Genomic DNA, 23,578 nt, shown 5'->3' with positions numbered 1-23,578 from the left:
TTCTCTCCTGTAAATGTTGCTGTGTGTGTTTATATAGACAAGATGCTGGGACATTGCAATCTTCCGAAAATGTGACGCTGTTAATTCACACACAGGAACGAGAAAGCATCTCTGCAAATGTAGGATTTTTTTAAGTGAGTGCCAAATTGCACAGTATTTGCAGACTGATTAAAATGTAAATGTAACATGTCAAAAGCTTTGCCAGTTCTCTGTGTGACAAATTTAAAGTGGAAAAACAATTAGGGGAGACGATAGATCTGATGTAGATTCAATTGTGACAGCTTCGCTCTTATTTGAAGGGTGGGGGTTGGATAGTATCTACCAAGAGAATAGTATAAGCCTTTAAATCAATATGTCATATGTTCACCAACTAGTGATTGATTTGTCACTTGTAGTTTTTTTTTTTTTGCTGTACCTCGGTTACTTGTATTAATGTGTAGTGTGCAATGTGATTTAATAGTGTGAACTCATCTACTGTAATCGTTTTTTCTTTTTCTGGAAGAAAATATTGCAAAAAGCAGGACTGAGATGCACATGGTACAGTTATGAACGTTTCGGAAGTGCTTGATAAAATCACTCTTTATACGTCAGCATTTGCTGGTGCCTATAAAACGATAGATCAACTTGCATGTTGGATGTATATGTGATGACTGTTAGTCCTCATCTGAGGCTCTGCCAGATATTGAGAGGGATGTAAATCAATACAATGTACATTTCCCCTTTCATTTAAAACGGGGCACAATAGTTTTTATATTTAAGAAGTAATTAACAATTAATCAGTAATTAATAATTAACAAACCATAATACAGGATCCAAAGCAAAAGAACACTTTCTGCAGAAATTGTCAATATTTGTTAATGAGACATAACCCATTCAATATGACCCTTAACCATCCCTATATAATATGCAGTGTAAACAATTAATAGGGAAGGAAGCAATATGTGTTTTGCGTATATAGTAAATAACCAGGAATAGGCTCCACTGCTGCTTGCGTTATTCAGTATTTAGCCCTGGTCCCTGTAGCTTCCAGTCACAATAGAAGCAATTTGCATGTAATGAATGTATTTTCGTTGTAAAGCACATCACAATTAGCTGTCAGTCATCTGTGCACTGCGCAGATACGGGCAGTGTTGTTACTGCTGCTTAGTTGGTCAAAGTCGCCTGTAGATAAGAATGGAATCATTGCAGGCTGATGTTGATATAGTTATAGATACAGCTGGATGTAATGGTCAAAGGGACACCTAGCCAATGCAAGGTCAGAAACAGACCAATCTATTTGAAATTATTTTTTAATAGGTGCCATGTGAACTATTTACAAAATGATGATGCCTCCTTTATTATCCATTAATTAATATTATTAGTTTAATTTCACAGGTTTATTTGTCAATTTGATGAGATAAAATAGTGATGTAGGCACGTTCCTCTGGTTGTAGATGGCTATTTATTATTTTTAAATAGAGGATAGCAAATCCTATTCACAAGTTGACATGTTGGACCTTTCTAACTGGTGCTAATTAATACGCATCTGCTTTAGAACATAGCTGTTTAGCGTAAGTGTCTGTAATCCACTCTGGTTTATTTATTTTTTGTGGGGATTTTTTATACTCCCATGTTTTTGTCTATTACCAGAATTGTTTATAATACATTTTACATATCTTTATTGAGCGGTTTTATTTTTAAATTTAAAAAGGTAATAGGTTAAAAATGGATTCCTTGTAAATTGATAAATAGAGTGGATATTAGTAAATAAAGAGTTATGTAGCAGCTGCTGATCAGATAAATTATTTTTGGGAGTGGATTATTTTGATTTATATTTAGTATGGATATACAGCAGTTGACTTTATAATGAAAAAAGAGTGAACTTAGTTATTCATTAAACAAATGATGTTAGTGCCAGTGTGGGCGGAGCTATAAGTTAAATGGGTAGGTCTGTGATTTTAATGAGCATAGTTACACAATAAATGACATTGGTAGAGTCAGGGGAGGACTGGCAAAGTTTACCCCAGGGGGCAAGACTCGACTCAGCAGCTTATTAGGAACATTTTAAAGGAATAATCAGTAAGGGTGGCCCAGTGACCCAGCCCAACGTAGCCAACTATGGGACCGACACCAGCCCAGCCTGACCCTGGGTAGAGCTATTTAAAAGTAGTATAGAGCAGTATTTGCTTCCATTATATTTTAACCTAATAAGGACTAAAGTTTGGTGACTGAACAAGAATTCCGACAGTGTAAAGTGAAACCTCACATAAAACCAGACAGGTGGGAGTTTGCAACAGTGGGCAGAGTTGTACATATGATAGGTGGTGGTCTATATTAGTGGGCAGAGTTTCAAGTGAAATAAGTGGGGCAATGCCTTAGTGGGTGGAGTTTTAAATGAAATGGGTGAGGTTATATTTCTGTGGGCGGAGTTACAAATTAGATGGGTATGGTTACCTTTTAGTGGGTGCGGTTATAAATTAAATGGGTGGGGTTATATCTTCATGGGCAGATTTATACATGAAATGGGGGGGGGGGGTATTTTAGTTGGTAGAAGCTATAAAAATAAATTAGGTGGGATTATTGAGAAGATCTTAAATTATATCGGTAGGTTAGTTTCACCTGCCCAGCTTACACTAGTAGGCCTAAAATACCACCCTGGTTCCTGCTTGATGGACATATATATGACCCCATACATACGAGTTAGGTGATAATTTGTATCTAAAAGACTGTTATTGTGTGTTTTGGGTTTTGTTTTGTTTATTTGTTGTTAACACACATAAGATGTTTCTCTTTCACCATCCAACATTTCAGGCGTGAGATGATGTTTCTAATTCTGTTAATGGTTTTCAATTAACTATTCATCCGTTTCTGTACATTACGCATTTTTCTCAATGTAAAATTTCTGGAGAAAAAGTTTTGTCAGTAGCAAACTTTGTTAGTAATACAGTAAAAGCCATAAATCAACATCAGTTATTCCAAGCAAACTTATTTCTAGTAAATGATTAGTCATACATGAAATGTTACTGGTGTGAGTCAGCCCAGTGTATGTTATGAACTCATATTCCTAATGTAGTTTCTGATAAATCCTTTGTAGTTCTCCAGTTGTGCTGATTATTTGCTCAGTACCAGAAAGAGCGTTATTAGTAATCTGATAATAATAATTGCTTTTCATGCGACACATTTTGAGTTTGTATAGTTTTGCTTTTCTCATGGTGTTTGTTCCTTTTGCTAAATACACTGTCACTTGCCAATTTGAAAACATTTTGGCGTGCCACAGTAGTTGTACTGTTGAATCACAGTACTTAATGAGCTGACGCAGTTTGTCCCCCAAAAAGATTAAGAGCCCCATGACATGAAATGCATCAGGGGCTTGTACTTCACACACCTACACATGTCCATAATTAGGATAAAACACAAACAGAACAAATGTTGGTGACTGTGAGAAAAGCACACCATTGCACTGGTCTGTGAATAGAAACACTTGCAAAATCTAATGAATCATACCTTTGCTATTACCCCCCCAATCAGGGGCAAACGCAGGATTTGTAGAGGGGGGTTTCCACACCACGCTGCCAGTGGGCGTGACCAGCATGCATGGGGGCGTGGCTATAATTTTAGCCAGTGCTTGGCTGCTCTCTAACTCTTCCTATCCCCATAGTATGCATGGGCATTGCTGCGTGCGCTACTGTTAGGTGCACGCAGCTCTCCCTTTTCAAGCAGAGCCGTGTGAAGCAGGAGCAGGGTCCAGCCATCTCAATTATACAGTGCCACAGGCTTGGAGGGGGGTTTCCAGGCACTAGGAACCCCCCCCCCCTCGGTTTGCCTATGCCAATGAAAAGAGCTGTTGTCCTTATTGTTGTATGGCCTTCCTGTTCCTCATAATAATGTACGAAATTATCAACACAAACCTTCTCTACTCCAAATGTCCTGTGCTATCTTACAGATGAAGGCAGGCACACCAGATACAACTGGGCACATTTCTGAAAACCGGTGCAAAGGAAAAAGGTGGCATTGATAGAAGTAACCAATCAGTTTAGGAAATGAAAGCACACATCTGGGTTGTTGCTACGGACAACACCACCTTTTTTCTTTTTGAACCAGTTTTCCCAAATGTTTGTTTAAACTGACAAGTATTATGTTAAATGATGTAATTAAGCATAACAAGCGATGGCCCGGATGTTGGCAGGACTATGCCAATTGTTGGACTCCAAAAGGGGGTGGAGAAAAAAGGAAAGTGGAAGTCTCAATATGTCTGTGCTTGTTCTGATATAGGTGGAGACTGTTTAGGTGGACCAGGCATGGACCAGGCAGCACGTACTTTGTCCTGATTTTACTCTGTTTAAATACTGGAAGGTACTATGTTTAAATCAAGCGTCTGCAAATAACTGCAACGGTTTATGTCACATGATTAATTAAGCCTTTCACACGTTCTGATGTTCCCCTGATGATTGGGAACATGTTCAAATTATTTGTATTAGTTAAAGTATTCTTCACGGAAGAGAAACTGAGCATAATGTAGTATGATAACAGGAACTTACAATGAAGCAGAATGGGAGAGGCCCAACTTATTATTTCATTATGATACCAAAGTACCTTTCCTTTTATTGCCCAGAGGTGTGGGAATGGGATCACAGGGGTGCTATGAGAAACACTCAGGAGTAAATGTATCAAGCTGCAAGTTTCTGGCGGGTTTAAAAAAGTGGAGGTGTTGCCTATAGCAACCAATCAGATTGTAGTTATTTATTTAGTACATTCTACAGAATTACAACTAGAATCTGATTGGGGGCTACAGGCCACTCCTCCACTTTTCCACACCCGCCAGAAACTCGCAGCTTGATATATTTACACCCCCCTGGTCTTTGACCATGCTGGTCAGTGTCTGCAATAGGGAGTGTAAGCAGTATCTGTGTGGTAACAGGGGACGGAGTCCTATTTGCGGCTTCACAAATGCTATATTTTTTATTTGCTTTGATCGCAGCACTCTCTCATTTACCTGGGCATGTTGATTTATAAGTCGAATAAATAATTTAATAAAGCATAGCTTGGCAAGTGGCATCGTTAACATCCAACATATTTAATGGAGTAGGAATGATTGCTGTTATTCGGAGTTGACTTTAATTGATTTGCATTTCTTTTCAGCCCCAAACCTTAAAGGCAGACCGCGCAAAAAGAAGCAATGCCCACAGAGGAGAGATTCTGTAAACGGGGTGAAAGATGCCTCCAATATTTGTGATGGCAAAACTGTTGCCAAGGTAATCTTTTAAAGCTCACTTTCATTTCTGCTGCCTCTTGATTGTTTATTGTTCCAGTGTCTCAGATGGAGATAGCTATTTTTAGCACAAAGGATTTTTTTTTTTTCCCCCTTTCTTGTAAAAATGCAGTGTTAGTTTGACACCAGACTGATTTTGTCTTAGAAACTGAGCGGAAAGTAGGACAGTGTTCTTGCATTCATGTCATGTAGTATTAGCCTGCTCCAGATGACATAATAACTTTCCGGAATGATTTTCCATTTAAAAAAAAAAGAAACAAAACAAAACGACTGAGTCTTACAGGAACAACAAGAGTTTTACAGGGGGTTCATCTTTGCATTTCTGCCTAATTTGTTGCATTCTCTGCATTTATGTTTGTGTGCAAACGTATGCATGCCGTGGATCTCTGGATGTTGGGGAACTACAAGTCTCAGCATGCTAGCCCGAGAGCCACAGGCTGTCGCACAGTATATAATGCACCTGAACATTGTACAAATCACGCTGCCTGCCACAGCATGCTACAAATCACACTACATTTAAGGTATAATACTTGGAGTTCTGCAACATTCCGAAAGCCACAGGTCACCTGACCTTGGATAATGCCACAGAAAGGGTATAAAGCACACTGCTCTCCAAACAGGAGCAATTTTGTTCATATTTTGAATAGCCCATTCCAAACATCTGTAATTCCCCAGTGTCGCCTCGGCTCTGCTGTTTCATTTTCAGAACAAATATTTAAAGATTAACTAGGGGATGATCTTGGTGAACAACCCCATTAGCAATCTGAATAATTTACGTCTTCTTCTGGAAGCCTTCATCATAAATACAAAATGTACTGAAATATAAGAAGCTGAAGAACAGATTTTCTTCTGACAAAACAAGCACCTGGCAAGCAGTGGCAGCAATCACTGACTGGATCACCTGTGTTGTACCTGAAACATGTAGTGCTGCTGTCTTTTCTTATTGTGTATTAAAAAACAAAGCTGGGTGTTAACTTGTAACAAACAACCTGACAATTGTCAAACTATGTTTTCAGTGATTATTGACTACACTAGACCTTTGCAGGGACTTGCAGAGAATTGTAAAATATTCTAGAGCAATACAAATGTATTTATTTAAAGCAGCAATCCCACATAGAAGGTTTTTTTATTTTTCCATTTAATACCAAGTTAATTACCTTTTAAGCATCCTCTTAAAAATAATTATCTCCTTTTCTAAATCTCTCAAGGGTGCAAAATATGGCTGCCATTCACACACAGGTTCACAGCATGTCGTGACAATAGAAGGAGAGAAGGAGGATTTTACCGTTCACAAAACAGAGATCAGAGGGACATTCCAAAGCCTCTCTGCTCACTACATAATGTGCCTTGTGACTGTGGTTGCTATGGTAGTCCATGACTCTGGAGGATTCTAAAATTCGAAATTATTTATGGTGGCCTGAAGACACAAGGAAAAATGTTAATTACCAAAATTATTCTAATAGCCTACCACAGTGATTTATGTTAAATAAAAAAATACACACCTCATTTTTGTAACAGGATTTCTGCTTTCGCATTTGTATTATGTGTATGCTCAGAGTAATTAAATTGTCTAATTTGTGAAATGGAAAACAACAGCTTCACATGCACATTATTCTTCTAGGTAAAATGTGAAGTAAAGACAACCTTACCAAAAGCAAAGACTGCCAACGGCAACTTCAGGAAAATCTCAACTGAGGATAAACCAAAGGCGGCTGCAGGAAATGGATCCAAGACAGAGGAATGCCGAGCTGATGAGCAGGCGTTCCTGGTAGCGCTATATAAATATATGAAAGAGCGGAGAACACCTATTGAGAGGATACCATATTTAGGTTTTAAGCAAAGTAAGTAGAGAATCTCTATTGCATTTATATAGGTTTGTGTGATACAGTACATATATATTTATCCAGTGCTACTGTATAAACTATATTGTTTACCTGACTGACTCTAAGAGACTAATTGGAGAGGACCCTGGTAATTAGCTGTTGTAAGAAGTGTGACTTTAGTGTACGGTATCTATACAGCATTATAGTCCTCGCTGACTGTACTTCCAGAGTTCTCTTGTTGAAGTTGTTGGCCTCAGATGTTGCTGATTAAACCTGTTGCTATGACGATTTATTTTCAATAGCTAAAGATGAATCGATCTACCAGAATACAGTTCTGTAGATGGGTTGAATCGTTCTCCCCAGATGTTGTGCATGCAGCAATCCTTAGTGACACAAACTGCACCACTTTGTGCGTAATATAAAGTTATTTGATGGCCTAGCTCATTATTTCTAGAAGCTTCGTTATCCCTTAAATATACATGTTCTAATTTGGAACAAATACCCTGGTTTGTGTGAGGTGATCATCTTATTTAGACTTATTTTGCCTTCACTGGCTCTTACTCCATCATGGCTGACACGGGCAGAGCTCCCATATAAACAAGGTAAGCAGCGACTTTGGGCTTCCAGTTGGTCCTGGGGAGCCCTCAGGCAGCTGCCACCTTTCCACACAGTGAAATTTAGGTTGTAGCCAGCAGACTCTGCCGAGTTCCATCCCGTAGAGTCCCAGACTCCCGGTAGTAGGACCCGTATCAGGACCGCAGTGGGTGACCGTGATCCAGAAAGACAGTTAGTAGCGGCTGATTTGTGATCTGGGACACAATGGAGGAATGTGTCCCTCCTATCTGTGTCAGAAAGTTGGGAGACAAGCCCGGGATCTCTGTGTCCAGTCATCCAAGGGCCACAGACCTTCCCTGTGCCCTTGTGCAGACTGTGTGTAGTAATATATGCATGTTATAATGTGTATTATGCACTGTCCACTATGTATCTATGAATCATATAGAGTGTGATATGTGTTATAAACTAATTTGTTTTATAAGGTGCTGTAACAAATAGCAGATAACAAAGACACGGATGTGTTTGCCTTAATTTTCAAAACTGCATTAGGTTGCTATGGGTAATGGGTCACAGCTTGTCTGCCCTTTGCACAATGTTAAATAATACCAGTGGTGATATATATGTGTTATAAGCAGCTTCTAATTGTGATGTGACCAATTGAACTCCCGAAAGGTCACTTCTTTATTATACATACTGAGTCTACATCAGCTTCTAGATCTGACTGTTCTGTCCACATTAGCATGAGGAACCATTATCACAGTGTTCGGCCTCGCAATACCGTTTATATGGCTCTATTGTTGGATTACTTTCTTTTAATTTGAAGGGGATAAAAATATGGTGCAAAACATCTTAGTCCAGTAGGTAATGTTTTATGATGATGTTCCTTTAAGATGGACAATATGTTTGGAGTGCGTTAGAAGCTTCAGCTGTTCCTAAAGTGCTTCTCTGTTCACTACGATTTAAAAAGAATGCTAAAAAAAAAATGCTAAGACGCTTATGAGTACTGTTCTTTAGAAAGTGCCAGATACAGGTGTGGGAAATACGCAATTAATAATTTCTACACTTTTCCGGAGAAGAAATATGCCGGCGGCATTTTTAAAAGGAGAAAAAAATGACATAAATCTGACGGCGCCAAACTGTGACAGAATAGTAAGATTATCTGGTCCGTTGGCTCTTCCAGTCTTCCAGGCATTCGTGTATATTGACTCTGTCTTTCAGCTTTCTGGGTAAGCAAAATAATCTCCATGTGCCCAGTTCAAGAGATGGTGTGGCCAAGCCTGAAGTCTAGCGAAAATATTGAGATCAAAAGGATGTGCATCAATATCGAGAGACTCCCTGACATTATGCAAGCTGGGGAGACCTGTAGTGAATGGTAGTACATGGTTAATCACAGGGGGGGGCGTAGAGGACATAGATGGATGAGCTGATGGCACCAATACAATTGTAAGCTTAATCGCCAATGCTGCGGCAGCTATTTAAATTTATTTTTTTTACATCATTGTATTTTATTTAAAAAATACATATTTGTATGTGTGTTGTATCATTTCAAGTTGAGCAACGTACAGTAAAATTCCTTGGCAATGTTGTAAGTAAAGGGGTTCGGAGGAGCCACCTTGCCCCCAATTGTTTTACTTAGGGACCACAAAATCCTAGAGCCTCCCCTGGTGGCTCACTTTTGTGAGCCAAGAAACAGGTGTACTCACTAAGCATATAAGAGATTTTTACAAGAGTTTGTTATACTTAATGTACTCCCTTATCCAGCTTCCGTTGCTGGAAGAACCAGCGAGGCGATTGGAACGTCCCCCCTGCACTCCGTCCTGTCGCTGCCCCTCTCACACTGTCCCGTGAACATATCTGCTCAGCTAAATTGTAAAATAGTCAGAAAAGTGATTGGCATTGTGCAATTGTTTTGTGTGGATGATCAACGCTGTTGTAACTCTATTGGTTATGTGATCATTCTTCTTACGATTATCGTTTTAATGTGTCTGGTCTAATTAGCATGGGTTATGAGATTATTTCAGACTCTGTGACTAGGCTGAGTGCCCCTTTCACGATTCTTTGAGGCTATTATAATCTTGTCAGAGGGGCAGTTATAGTGATTGGTTCTATAGTGGGGTAATCCGAACAAAGAGAGACTAATTTCATACATGCTTAACAACAATCAAAACAGTACTTTTATTTAACAACACTAAAACCGTTTGCCATTTCCTCAAATTTGTAATATGTGCTGGAGATATATATTTTTTTTTTCATCTGTATTGAAACCATGTGTTATTTTTATGAGGAATGTCACCCCTGCATGTTTTACATAACAATTTACATACCTAATTGGCTCTGATTGCTGCTGAGCTCTGGCAGCCATGATAAACTTGAATAACTGCAGATGATTACAATGTTTGTCTCAAAACTGCCTGTTTGAAATAGAAGAGCAATAAATGGGCTCCGAACAGCTTTGTCACATTATGCATTGATTTAGATTAAATCAAGACCTAAGCAAATCTGTTAATGGATTTGAAAAACATTGGGAGGTTGAGCCAGGCTTTCAGAACTGTTTTGTCTTGAAGGGTGCATGTTCTAATTTTCATTTTCTTGAACTTTTTATAAACAAAAGCACATTAAGCAAACAGGTCTTAAATCCTCTGCTATGGAGCCGCTTTTAATTTGATCGTTTTTCGAGCCGGTCGAGCAACCCAACCAAAAGTATCATTCATTTAGGAAGCGGATGAGGGCCCCTGATTATAACCGGATTACATTATTTCTTTAGTTATATCTCTGTACATCCATTTACAAACCCCTTAGTGACATAAACACTAGATTGTACACCAGATACTAAGAGGTCATTTAAAATATAATGTATCAGGCAGAACAATTATACTGGGAGCAAAGATTATATTATGTGTGACATTTTTATTGCAGAAACTGTAATTGTGTTGGAATCCATAGGTGTTTGTTTAAGCTCATGATTAAAATTGGTAAACGTCTTTGCAAGTAAAATATTGACGTAATGAAAAACTGATACATTTGGATATTGCCGAATATATGTTTCCTTTGTATGCGAGTATGATGTTCATTGAGGGAATAGACATCAGGAGGTAAATGTATCAAGAGTTAGACAGATGTAGTCTTTTAGGAAGGAAACAAAGGGATGCACTCCAATCAGATCTCCCATATATCTGCTTAGTCAGCGCCACCCATAAAGGGTTATCATCCAAATATGTTTCTGGATATACATCAGGCAGATCTCATCCTTTTTCCCCACCATACGTAGGGAGTTTGGCCAAGTATATTGTCATCTGAAGTCACTGTCTAGGGCAGTGGTTCCCAAACTGTGTGCCGTGGCAATCTTACAGGGGTGCCTTGGCCAGGGCCATTTGTAAGCAAGGCAGAGTAAATATTTGGCTTAGGGGCAGTGGCGGATCCAGGGGGGGGGGCGATCGGGTTGATCATGATGCTCAATACAACCAGATGGCAAGCATCTGACAAGTTAAAAAAATGTATTACATTTTCTTAAAACGAATACATTTATAATCCGATCTTGTACCAGAACCTCTCATATTGTGAGAATTCTAGACTCTGGAACAGTGGCGCCCCCCCCCCCCCTAGCAGACACTTGCTGCCGACGGCTGCACAGTATGTGCAGGTCCGTCCAGCCATGACAGGCAGGGACAGTGTTCTGCCCGACTGCTCTGATTGTGTTTAAAACACAATCAGAGCAGCCGGGCAGCACACTGTCCCTGCCTGTTACGGCTGGACGGACCTGCACATACTGTGCAGCCGTCGGCAGCCTAAGCTGTTAGAAAGGGGCGGGGCCTAAATCTCCCCCCCCACCTAAATCGCCCCGGGTACAGTAGTTTTCTAGATCCGCCCCTGCTTAGGGGTGCCTTGAAAAATTATGGAGACCCTAAGGGTGCCTCGAACTGAGAAACTTTGGGATCCACTGGTCTAGGGAACTTATCCCACAGGTTTTACAACAGGACAGAATCTCTTTGTGAAACACAGTAATGTTCTAGTGTTCCTAGAATAAAGGTGGTGATGTAACAATCACACTTCCTGTATATGATGTAACAAGCACTATTTTCTATATCTCTGTAACAGAGCTAGTGTTGTATTTAAAAGAATTGGTTATTTTCTTGACACACAGGTTATTATGAAACATTGATAAAACAGGATGTGAGTTGATGGCTTGGTGTGATTGCACTTAAAGTGGATAGACTGTCTCCTACTTAACACCTCAGAAAGTATGGTTCTAGATTCAGTTGAATGGTTTTGGACATGGAAAGAAAGTAACTGAGAACTGAGTGTGTTAATAACTAACCATAATATTTATATCTATCTATCTATCTATCTATCTAACTATAGAGAGATAGATAGATAGAAAAGAAACAAACTCCTTTTTATATATAGATTATATATATATATATATATATATATATATATATATATATATATATATATATATGTATATATATGTATATATATAATATATATAAAAGCTTAGTGGCGTCTGTCTGTGTGTGTGGAAAAAAAACCCCAAGTTGCAGCGCCACCTGCTGGGCAGAGTTATACACTGACCTACTAAATTCTTAGTGTGTGTGGGGAAAAAAATTCAAAAAGGGCTGAAATTTGGTAGGGCTCAAACTCATTTTCGTGAGGTAATTTTACCTCATGAACACACATGTGTAGAGGCGTGCGTTAGTGTGTGTGTGTGTGTGTGTGTGGAAAAAACTATTTTCTCAGAAAGGGCTCATCCAATTGACCTGAAATTTGGTATACTGACATTATTTGACAAAAAAATTAGAATAGTCAAGTCAGTTAACTTCCATCATCCCCCCTTCCCCCCGTGGGAGGGGTAGTAAAGGCTAAATTTACGAGTTGAGGGGTCAAACTCATTTTCGTGAGGTAATTTTACCTCATGAACACACATTAAAAAGGCCGCTTGCGTCGGGAAGTAACGCTCTTCCACTGAGGAGGCCTGGGCTAGGTCCAAATGCATAACAAGAACCTTTTTAAGACCTTAAGTAGCTTGATTTGACTAGAATGCATGAGTATCATGCACGGGTTAACATATATATATATATATATATATATATATATATATATACAATTTTTGTAATTTTTTTTTTATTATTGAGAAATTTTGGCGCAGTGAAACATGTTGGCACCGAGCAAAACTCAACATAGCACAATGTAAGAGCACAAAACACTAAAGAATTGTTTACATAATAACCTGAAACCTGGAAAATAGGATATATTAGAATCTAAATTAAATTATATTTATCATATAATTATTTATTAATACATCATTGCTTATTGTTATATGCTCAAATATTAAAAATATTAATGTGAAACAAATGAGCTTTGCAGAAAACATATTGGATATCCATAACTATAGAAAAGCTGAAGAAATATATCTCTTGAGGGTTTTACATCAATATCTAAAAATAGGAAAGGGGGAAAAGAGGTGAGGAATATTGTTTAATGATATGTGTGAACTGTAAATTTGGTGCAGAAACTTCCACTTAATCATAATCATTTATAACAGGGTGCTAAGTGCTAAGTGTTGGTACCTACATTTTCCACTCTAATGAACAGGAAATTTCAGTATAGCTTTGCACCCGTTAGTGAGCGGAGTATGTAGAGCACACTTTATGTCCTGTAATATCTAAAGAAGAACAATAGCCTTTAAAGTGCTGAAACTGAGACTTTCACACGCAAGTGGAGTTTATAAGAGAGAGAAAAAAAACATTACAAATGAGTAACCACAAATGATCACAAAATATCCATGGCAGAAGCAGGTCAGAATACAGACACGTCTTGATGATAAATGCATTTTTCATCGCCCTGTATTATTATTTAATAGATTGGCCTTGGGTTATATTCCCCTGTGCATACCCCAGGAATTCACTCCATGCCATGTACATCAACTGCTTCCACTTACACAGAATACTTGCACTGTTCTTATGTGTGTATAATGAAGTTATATTGTGTGTAGTGTACTTAACCGTGTACATATTATACTGATTCTCAGAGTAATATACATGTATAACTAGCTGACGTTTTACACAAGTCAGGAAAATACTTCCTGTATTTCACTTTGAATCTTTTTTGTTTTGTTTTATTTATTTTTTTAATACATGAACAGGTTTTTCTAGCTCGTTGCTAAAACAGGATGCTGGGGTTTTTTAGTTGTGTTTTGCAATGTAAGATAGAAACCATTCATTCTTTTTGGTGCATTTTAAATATTTTCTCCAACTAGCTATTTTTTTCCCCTGATTGACAATGTGGCCACATCAATGTTTTTCATGTTTGGCATGAACAATTGTTCAGTTTGCATTTGTGTGACGTACGCTGGTTAATGCAATGCTTATCTAAATACTTATTGTCCCTCTAACAGTTAACCTTTGGACTATGTTTCAAGCTGCTCAAAAACTGGGAGGATATGAAACGGTAAGTGTTTTGAATATTTTCCTTGTATTAACAACGGTCTGTTTATGTGGTCTCAGCTTTTGTAGAACTCTTGCACAATAGGAGTGAACACAGGTTGGTTATGAGGTGGATCTGCTCAAAGGCCAGGTATAGACAAGGGTGGGTACACAACTAAGCCCACAGAGGCAGATCATCATCCTCTCTCTATTTTGCAGCAGAGAACTCGCTCACATCAGTCCCTGCTCCATTCGAGCTTACAGTCTAAATTCTCTAACACACACACAGACAGAGAGAGTCTAAGGTCAATTTAATAGCAGCCAATTAACCCATCAGTATGTTTTTGGAGTGTGGGAGGAAACCAGAGCACCCGGAGGAAACCCACGCAAACACGGGGAGAACATACAAACTCCTCACAGATGTCTCTGGCAAAAAGTTGTTCTGGGGCAGTAAAATGTAGGGAATTCATTAAAAAAATTCTCTATTGTAGAAGGAGAGGAATTTGCTACAAAGTGTAAGTTTCTACCTTATTGGTGGATCAACTTAGAGGGCAAAATTAATATTTTATCATTTACACCATACTAATACAAGAGACTAGGGGCTAGATTTACTAAACTGCGGGTTTGAAAAAGTGGAGATGTTGCATATAGCAACCAATCAGATTCTAGCTGTCATTTTGTAGAATGCATTAAATAAATTAAAACTAGAATCTGATTGGTTGCTATAGGCAACATCTCCACTTTTTGAAACCCGCACTTTAGTAAGTATACCCCTAGGTCTCTCTCTAGATGCAGGTGATTTTGTTATGATCCAATTTAAGTACCACTATTGATTTAAAAGGTTCCATAAATAAAATAAATGTAGGAGATCTAGGGGTCTATCTATCAGTGGGGCATCTCCCTATTTAGCAAAGCCCCAGTCTGGCGAAGGGTATCTCCTGCGGTTGCCTTTGTCGGGGGCTCTGGTGAAGCTTCCCAATACAACACAAGTAATGCTGCTGTCCTCCTATCGGTATCCGTGTCCCCCATATGAATTATACCATGAAACAGACATTTAATAATATATCATACAAGTAGGTTGAGCATTCTTACTGAACTGAATAGGCAATTCTGGCCTAAAGTACACCTTAGAAAAAAATAGAGCATTTGATAATGCTAGAGGAATGAATTGTGAAATGTAACTTTTCCCTGTTTAACAAATTTTTGGAGTAAAAAGCTTAAATAAACAATATTTCAGAATAGCAATTCACATTGGGGGTTTATTGAACCAGTCTTGGAGAGACGCCTGATTAATTCCAGCTTTAGAAGAATTGTAAACTTGTCGTAAAAAGTACAAGTGGAAAACACATGTAACTCTTCCCCGTCAAGGAAATTAGTTGGGTCTGTAATTTTTTCCCATGTTAAGAAAGAGCTTATTATCCTATAAGCAGCCAAGAGTGTATACAAAGAGAACTTCACTTGGCAAAATACCTGACATCTGCTCATGTCTAATAATGTGGAATGTGTTTAAAAGCTTTAAAACATAATCAGCATTGGCCATTAAGAAATTGTGTTTTTCACTTATCTGCTTTAATTGTAGTGTAAAATAGCTTAATGGGTAGAAAGCCACCAGCACATAAACAGGAAGATATCAGTTATTCAGAAAATTCTCTGCACTCCTTTTTATTAACTAATGCTATCTGACAAGAGTGCTCTATATTTAGCTTGCAAATCCATTTTGATGGTTATGGACTGAACACTATGTTCTTTGAAGCAAGAAAACATTAGATAAGGCAAAAAAAGATTAAGATCCTTTTTTTTTTTTTTTTTGTGTTCCCCAATGGTACAGCGTTCAGATACAACAACCACTCAGAGATGACATGTCAGCGCTAATTCTTTCCAGATTCTACTTTGATTAAACGGAACAGATTTCTGTTTAATTTTAAGATAGTGTAATCTGCTAGCCTCAAGCTGCGCCACACTAAACTAGAAGTGTATGCAGAGTCGGGAGTACAAATGCAGTGGGATCCAGGGCATTTATTTACATTTGGCAAGTGCCGGCTTGTCTATAAGAAAGGGGCTCCACTTGCGTGTGGGAGAGAGACTTCAGCGTCAATTCAAATCTTCGCCCCGTGAATGCATCCAATGCACATTGGAAGTGGAGGTTGTCATTAGGAATCTGTTGTTGCGATAAGTTTTCAGCCAGTCTTTCTCACTTGCTCATGAGATAACTTGACAAGCGCCCAAAATGGAGCATGTTCAGTTTTTGGTGAGTGATGTATTGATGTATTCATATGTTAGCAAGTGTGCATGTACCAATATTTTTTTATGGACTTGCAATACAGATAAATTGCATTATGGACAAGTTTGTAAATGTATCGGCATACTGCAACAACAACAACAAAACAATATCACTTGCATCATTTCGTACATTAAGCACTTTACGCTCTGGATAAACAGCATGACTTTTGACTCATCCTTGTATTTATAGGTCTATGTGACAAAAATAAAAAATACTGCCACCTAGTGGGCAAAAGAGTGCTATGTAAACAATTCTAATTTTGATTTTTCTTTTTTTGGTATCCATGATCTGTTAAAAGGAGCATGTTCTTGTCTCCTTATACCCAGGGGTTCTCTTTGTTGGGGAGGCAGTTCCATGCGGGAACTGAGGATAGCCCATGCACTAATACCTTGTTTCATGTACACCCGAGTGCACAGAATGGGAGGGCTGTACCGCTGGGTAGTGCAGATTGCAGATCACTATGCAGAAAATATCTGCACGCTGTGCAATAGATGTATGGTTGGCAGGGACAGGGTAAAGACTGATATTTACCTTTGACATTTCAAAACTGCAGCTGAAATGCTAAATTTATTTATCGTCTTGCAAATCTGAAGTAAGTGTAAATCAGACTCTTTGTCTTGAAAACATGAGACTGAAACTGTATTCAAGTGTAATAAACCCCCTCTGTGACTTTGAGGAAGTAGGGCAGCCTAATAACCTTTCCACCAATAATTTGTTTTAAGAGCCCAGAATCTATGGATCATACAATGCTGTTTTGCTTTATAAAAATGGCTAATTTTACAACGTTATTCTTGCCTAATGTAAAATGTATTGTGTGCAGAGTATATTGTAGAGAATATTTTTCCTGAACGCATGAATATTGATGTCAATGTACCTGTTGTTTTTGAATAGATTACTGCTCGAAGGCAATGGAAACACATTTATGATGAATTAGGTGGAAATCCGGGGAGTACTAGCGCTGCTACATGTACACGTAGGCATTATGAAAGGTAAGTGCTATAATAATTGGCATATAAAAAGTGAAAGATGCTAATATGTATATGAAAGCTGTAGTAGTAAATGGGTACAGTGGCGGAACTACCATTGGTGCGGCAGGTGCCGTGCACCGGGGCCCATGTAGATAATGGGGCGCACTGCATGGCAGGTGAGGAGGTTCGGGGACTCCGGTTCCCTCCGCCCCACCTCCCTGCACCGGGGCCCATGGAGATAATGGGGCCCACTGCATAGCAGGTGAAGAGGGTCGGGGCCTCCGGTTCCCTCCTCTGGGGCCCATAGAGATAATGGGGCCCACTACATGGCAGGTGAAGAGGGTTGGGGCCCCCGGTTCCCTTCTCCCTGCTCTGGGGCCCATAGAGATAATGGGGCCCACTACATGGCAGGTGAAGAGGGTTGGGGCCCCCGGTTCTCTCCTCTCTGCATCGGGGCCCACAGCTCACTAGTTCCGCCTCTGGATGGGTACAAATATTAAGGTACAAAGATCAAACTAAATCAGAAGGATAAACTATTGCTGATTCATTGGTTTGGGAGCAGTGGAAGGCTTTGCAAGTGTAAGGTACAATGTATAGGTCTGCTTGAATATTTTGTGCTGAAGTTTCAAGTAGCAAAAGTTGGAACTGTTCTGGAAAAATCGGGACACAGGGAAGCAATAACTTATGCAGACTGTGGTTGAAGGCATCAAATAGAAGGGCATACCCAATGTTTTTGGAATCTTATTTACGCTTTTATGTGTGGCTTTTCATTTCTGTTTTAGTGGAAAGAGATAATTTTTCCGCAATGATCACTTTGTTCTTGAACAGCAAGCGGAATCTTAGTCACATTATATATGGGCTAGTATAGGATTGTGTTTTGGAGTTCGGCTGTACTTAGGATTGTAGTAGTAGTATTTGTTTTGGCAATCAGTACAGTTGCTTTGGTAGAGATTAATAATAAATAATAATAATAACATGCTCTTACAGTTATATTGTTATATATTTTGTTATGTTAATATATAATATGTTTAATTAGTTTATTTGTTTTCTTATTTTTCTTGATTGTACTGTTTCAATATACATTTGTTTGACGTGGATTGAAGATTGCGTACGGCAGACTTTGCGTCTTTCCTGCTGGGGGAATTACACACATTTCAGATGTCGCTATGTAACAGATTGAGCAATTAAAACAAATGTTAAAATATTAGCAGAACAAAAGGCTTTTCTAACAGTATTTTGTTATAATGGGACAGCCTATTTGTTTTGTCTTTGTTAAAACATTTTCTTGTAAGACTCAAGACATTTGGCAGTTGTTCTTATGAGTTCTTTTAATGTGCATTTTAATGCACAATGACTATTACATTTAATTACATACAGACCCAAGTGGGTTATATTTCAGGATGTAGTGGAAAAAAATAATGCAATGCAGGTACCTCTAGAACTGATGGAATCCGGTTTCACTGTTTAAATGCCGCTCTAAAATTCATTGCAAATGTTAAGTTCCTTTGAACATGTAACTATTACGTATTCTATATTTTAGACACATTTTGATAGATCTCCAGATTTATTTATTTTTTGATTTTTTTTTTTCACAAAGCTCCACAAAATTGTGGACTCAGTTTATACGTCTTTATTTCCTCTACGTGTAAAACTTAGTAACGGTGCCTATTCCTCATTTTGTTAGTAAGAAAGCCACATTTGTATAATGTACTGTAAAGGTACGGCAGACTTGGGGCGTAAGGCAGCGCTGTGGATTGGTAATAAAAGCATGTCCTTAAATATCTCAGTGACTAAAGCTTTCATGCAGCTTTGTGTAATAAAATTACCCACTTTATAATTCGTAGTGTTGCAAAACTGTAAGTACTTCTGTCCTTAATGTCCTCCTGATCATATAAAATACATAGCAGGATCGGAAGACACCACAGTACTACCACGATGTAAACAGTCTGGTGCTTATAGCTGACGTTTTGTTCAATCCACAAATTCTTAATGAAAGTCGCGTTGCTTCACACAGGTCATTAAAAATAAACTTATGTCTGAAAACATCCTAAAGAATTATATGCGTGTGACTTATAGAACCTTAACATTAGAATTTAAACAGCTATTCATTTCTTCTTGACTGAAAACAGCTGGTACGCATGAAAAGTAGAAAAAAATTGAAAAAAGAGAAAGACGTGTTCATAGTTTATGGTGTGTGTTTATATGTATGTGTATATATATATATAATATACCCAACTGACTTTTGGAGGCTGTCCTCCAGATCTCTGCATGTCCTTGAAGCGCACACTTATTAAGGAGGCCACCAAGAGCTCTGAGAGAGTTAGTCTTCTATAGCAGAGATTGAAGGAAGAGAAACTGTCCATTGGGACAACCACAGTACAGGCAATTCACATATCTCTCTATTATTTTATTATGTGAGGGTGGGAAAAATCCATTGTTGAAGAGAACTGGATGGAATCTTGCCCAGAACTTGCCAGAACGCATGTGGGTGGCTCACAAACCAAGAGTCTTTGGTCTGATGAGATAGTGTGAACTTTTTGGCCTTAGCATTTGGCAGCTGTGCACTAGGTACTATGTCACAAGTCCAACACTAGCCATCATGCCATGAACACTCTTCCTGGTGGCAGGAACATTATACAGTGGGTTTGTATCTCTGAGTCAAAGACTGGAAAACTGGCCAAAATAGAGATCAAAGTGGTTGGAGCAAGAAATTGAGAAATCTTGAAGGATCATCTGCTGCAAATGACCTAGAATTTGTCAGCAGATTTATATTCTAGCAGGAAAATGATACAAAACATACAGCAATGTCAGGATGTCAACCCCATTAAGTGTCTTAATGGGGTTAATAATTTTAAAATTGCTGTTCACCAAGATGTCCTATCTAACCTGATATTTCAGCATCCAGATGTACAATGCTGCCCTAATAGACCCACAGTAGCTATTGCAGCTAAAAGTGCTTCTATCAAGTATTATAACAAGGGTATATTGTCTCCTTTTTATTTGTAATTATATATAAAAATCTTTGGTTGTTTGTTTTAAACTTACCATTACTTAGTATTTTGATTTGATCAGTGGTAACAATTATTTTTTTTTTTGTTATAATTTATTTATAAAGCGCCACAATATCTTTGTAGCTCCGTACATATTAATAAAATTCCCATATTAATAAAATGCCAAAGAGGGTAAATATACGTCCCATAGTCACTGTACTAATTACAGGTATGTTTACTCAGTGCCTTAGGAAGTCCCAGCACTATATAAAGCCTGAAGATGCAGACTGTGAGAGACGTCTGTTATTATTGTGTTTGTGTTGTTTTATGTGCAGATACAACCTAATATTTTTATTAGAACAAGATGTTGTGTAGGTTTTATCACCTTTTATAAAATATGCTTTTGTGGCTCAAACTGAGGTTGATGTAAATTACATTTTCTATGAACAAGTCATTTCTATCTGAGCATTGTAGTGATGTCAATTTAGTGCTTCACTGCCAGTAGGCTCTGCAGTTTGCATAGAATTTTGTATCCTGCTGTGAGTGTGAACATTTTTAGTCTGTCAGATATTAAATCGCCTATGCAACATAGTTATAGAGATATATTTACTATTACAGTTTCCATTGTTTGGTTCAAAGGATATTTCAAAGCTGTTGTCCAGGTAGGTCCTATTCAGTCCTGTTTTTAGCTACTTTAAAATTATTACATTCAATAGGTAGCAATGCAAAATTGGCTCCTTAGTTTAGTGCATATTTTTTTTAGTAAACTTGTGCAGTATTTCTAAACACTTGTCCTCATGGAATGCTAACACTTCTGATTTTTAGGATATGTTTAATTGAATGCAGAATCGAGATGGCAAGTACCTAGCCGATATTATAAGTCACCGCCATTTTCACATTTTGAGATGAAGTTGCAAACAGAATTCATACAACTCAGGGGCAAACGCAGGATTTGTAGAGGGGGGTTTCCACACCACGCTGCCAGTGGGCGTGACCAGCATGCATGGGGGCGGGGCTATAATTTTAGACCGTGCTTGGCTGCTCTCCAACTCTTCCTATGCCCATAATATACATGGGCAATGCTGCGTGCACTACTGTTAGGTGCACGCAGCTCTCCCTTTTCATGCAGAGCCGTGTGAAGCGGGGGCAGGGTGCAGCCACCTCATTTATACAGTGCCCCAGGCTTGGAGGGGGTTTCCAGGCACTCGGAAACCCGCTCTCGGTTTGCCTATGCAACTCTAACTGGATGCAGCTCACTGGTTGAAAATAGAGATAACATGGATTTTGTATTCAAAGGCACCAAATAATATATACATTTATTTATATATGTGAGCCACCTACAGTGACATATTAATGTTCTGTTTGGCCAATAGGAATGTTAATCACGTTTTTTACTTCAAATAATCAAATCTAGCAAACTTAGGAAATTCATATAGCTTATGACAAATTACTGTATATCGTTCAAAAAAACACAGGTCACAGATGTTATATTTAAAATCTACATAGACAATTTGCAAGTTGAAAGGATCTGTCTTGTATCCAAGCATTCTTGCATAGAGGGGTTCCGGAATTTTTTGTCCAATGTACACCACACTCAGTTTGACCAAAATGTAAAAATTTGAGCTAAAATTGAATAAGGGAACCAATCACAGTTATGTTCCAGGTTACATGGCGACACTGTATAGTATTTCAAAGTTTTTCCATGGAAACAGCGACTTTGTACTTGACCATAATTTTGGTTTGAATAATAATTTTTTTTTCTTTTTTTTTTATAAAAATATAGCCAGTTAAACTTGAGCATGAATGAACTCATACATTTGATAGTTTAATGTCCTTTTAACGGTGAGCTGTAAACTTCGAACTTAAGCATCAAGTGTGTACTTTAGATTTCAGTTAACAGTATAGCCATTATACATGATGAACACACCATATGGCTAAACCGAAAAGGAATTTCGAAATTTTCAACATTGTTTCAACCTAAAATTTGTGTTTGTTGTTGAACCAGAGCGGATGATGGAATTTTAAACTAGCTCAAATAGTTCAAACATCTGTGACATGATGGGCTCACTCTGCCAGTGGTTTAATAGATTCGTCTTGGGGATCCTTTCACTGTCAGTAATCTGCCTTTGCTAACTTCTCGTACAGAAGTTACTCAGCCACCACACATTCGCCTACTGCCAATGCCAGTTGTGCACCAGGTTTAGGAGAGTAGCTCCTGCCACCACCAGGCTCCTTCACAAGCACCTGGAAATGCTTATTTCTGGGTGTTTGGTATAGCTGCTGCTGCAGCTCCTCTTTGCTGATGACTGTAAATGGTTCTTCCTGACCTTTAACTTTGGATCAGAACTGAAGAGTAGCTGAGTATTGACTTCTGGGTCTGGGTTCAACACAGGACAGCAGCCGGGGAATGGATTAGAGGGTTAGCGCTTGTCTATAGATCACAGGAATCAGCAGATAATAGATATTGTGCAGATTATAGTAAAATGTGTGTTTATTGCTCAATAGTAGCTGTTTAGAGAGCTGTCAAACATCACTGTGTGGTAGTGATAATACATCCAGGTGGAATACAAGAATGTGCACATTTTACATGGGGCTCTGCTGTTGGTTTTTATAAACTTGATACCAGCGGGGGAAGTGGAAATTTAGAAGTGGCGGAATGGGAAATGTAATGGGAATGTAAGGGAATGGAATTTGATAGTGTTACAATGAAGGCAGTAGGAGAAGTGATTGTAAGCTTGCGAGCAGGGTCCTCTTACCTCTCTGTCTGTATGTATTACCCAGTATTGTCTTATTAATGTTTGTTCCCAATTGTAAAGCGCTACGGAATTTGCTGGCGCTATATAACGAAATGATGATGATGATGATGATGAAGTGGCGGTGTGGCATACCTCCGTATACACCCCCATTTCCAGCACTGCTTTTTACAAATAAATTGGCAGGGAATAATCCAGCCCCTCCCGCCCTTTAACCAATCCAGGTTTATTCCCAGTATCTCTATCTGGAACTGCCGTATGCAGACATCAGCACAGACAGTAATAGCACCGTGGTCTGTGGGATGAGAACATATGTCAATAGTGTTTCCCAATATTGCATGAGTAGGTTACTAAATCCCAGGACCTTTAACAGTTGACATTGAGCCAAGTGTTTTTTTTTCAAGATCAAAGCAAAGCTTTATTTGTCTGTTTGTTTTACATTCATTTCTTCTTGAGGAACAGGGTGTGATATTGTTGATTTTGCTGTATAGTTTAGCAGTTGGCATATAGAGTATACAATGGTGATATTACGGATACT

At 38.5% G+C, this 23,578-nt stretch overlaps 1 protein-coding gene across 2 annotated transcripts in view; it reads left to right on the top strand.

The window, feature by feature from the left end:
- The window catches only part of ARID5B (AT-rich interaction domain 5B), a 198,296-nt gene that overhangs the window by 143,143 nt on the left and 31,575 nt on the right, over positions 1-23,578 (top strand). For both annotated transcript variants that reach the window (XM_075216337.1, XM_075216338.1), the window contains 4 exons: positions 5,119-5,231; positions 6,870-7,089; positions 14,021-14,073; positions 17,221-17,318. In XM_075216337.1, the coding sequence (XP_075072438.1) occupies positions 5,119-5,231; positions 6,870-7,089; positions 14,021-14,073; positions 17,221-17,318 (484 nt within the window). The remainder of the gene's footprint in view (positions 1-5,118; positions 5,232-6,869; positions 7,090-14,020; positions 14,074-17,220; positions 17,319-23,578) is intronic.

Source organism: Mixophyes fleayi, chromosome 6 (genome assembly GCF_038048845.1).
Source record: "Mixophyes fleayi isolate aMixFle1 chromosome 6, aMixFle1.hap1, whole genome shotgun sequence".
In the NCBI taxonomy this organism is placed as follows: Eukaryota; Metazoa; Chordata; class Amphibia; order Anura; family Limnodynastidae; genus Mixophyes; species Mixophyes fleayi.
This window is presented reverse-complemented; position numbering and strand designations above follow the sequence as displayed.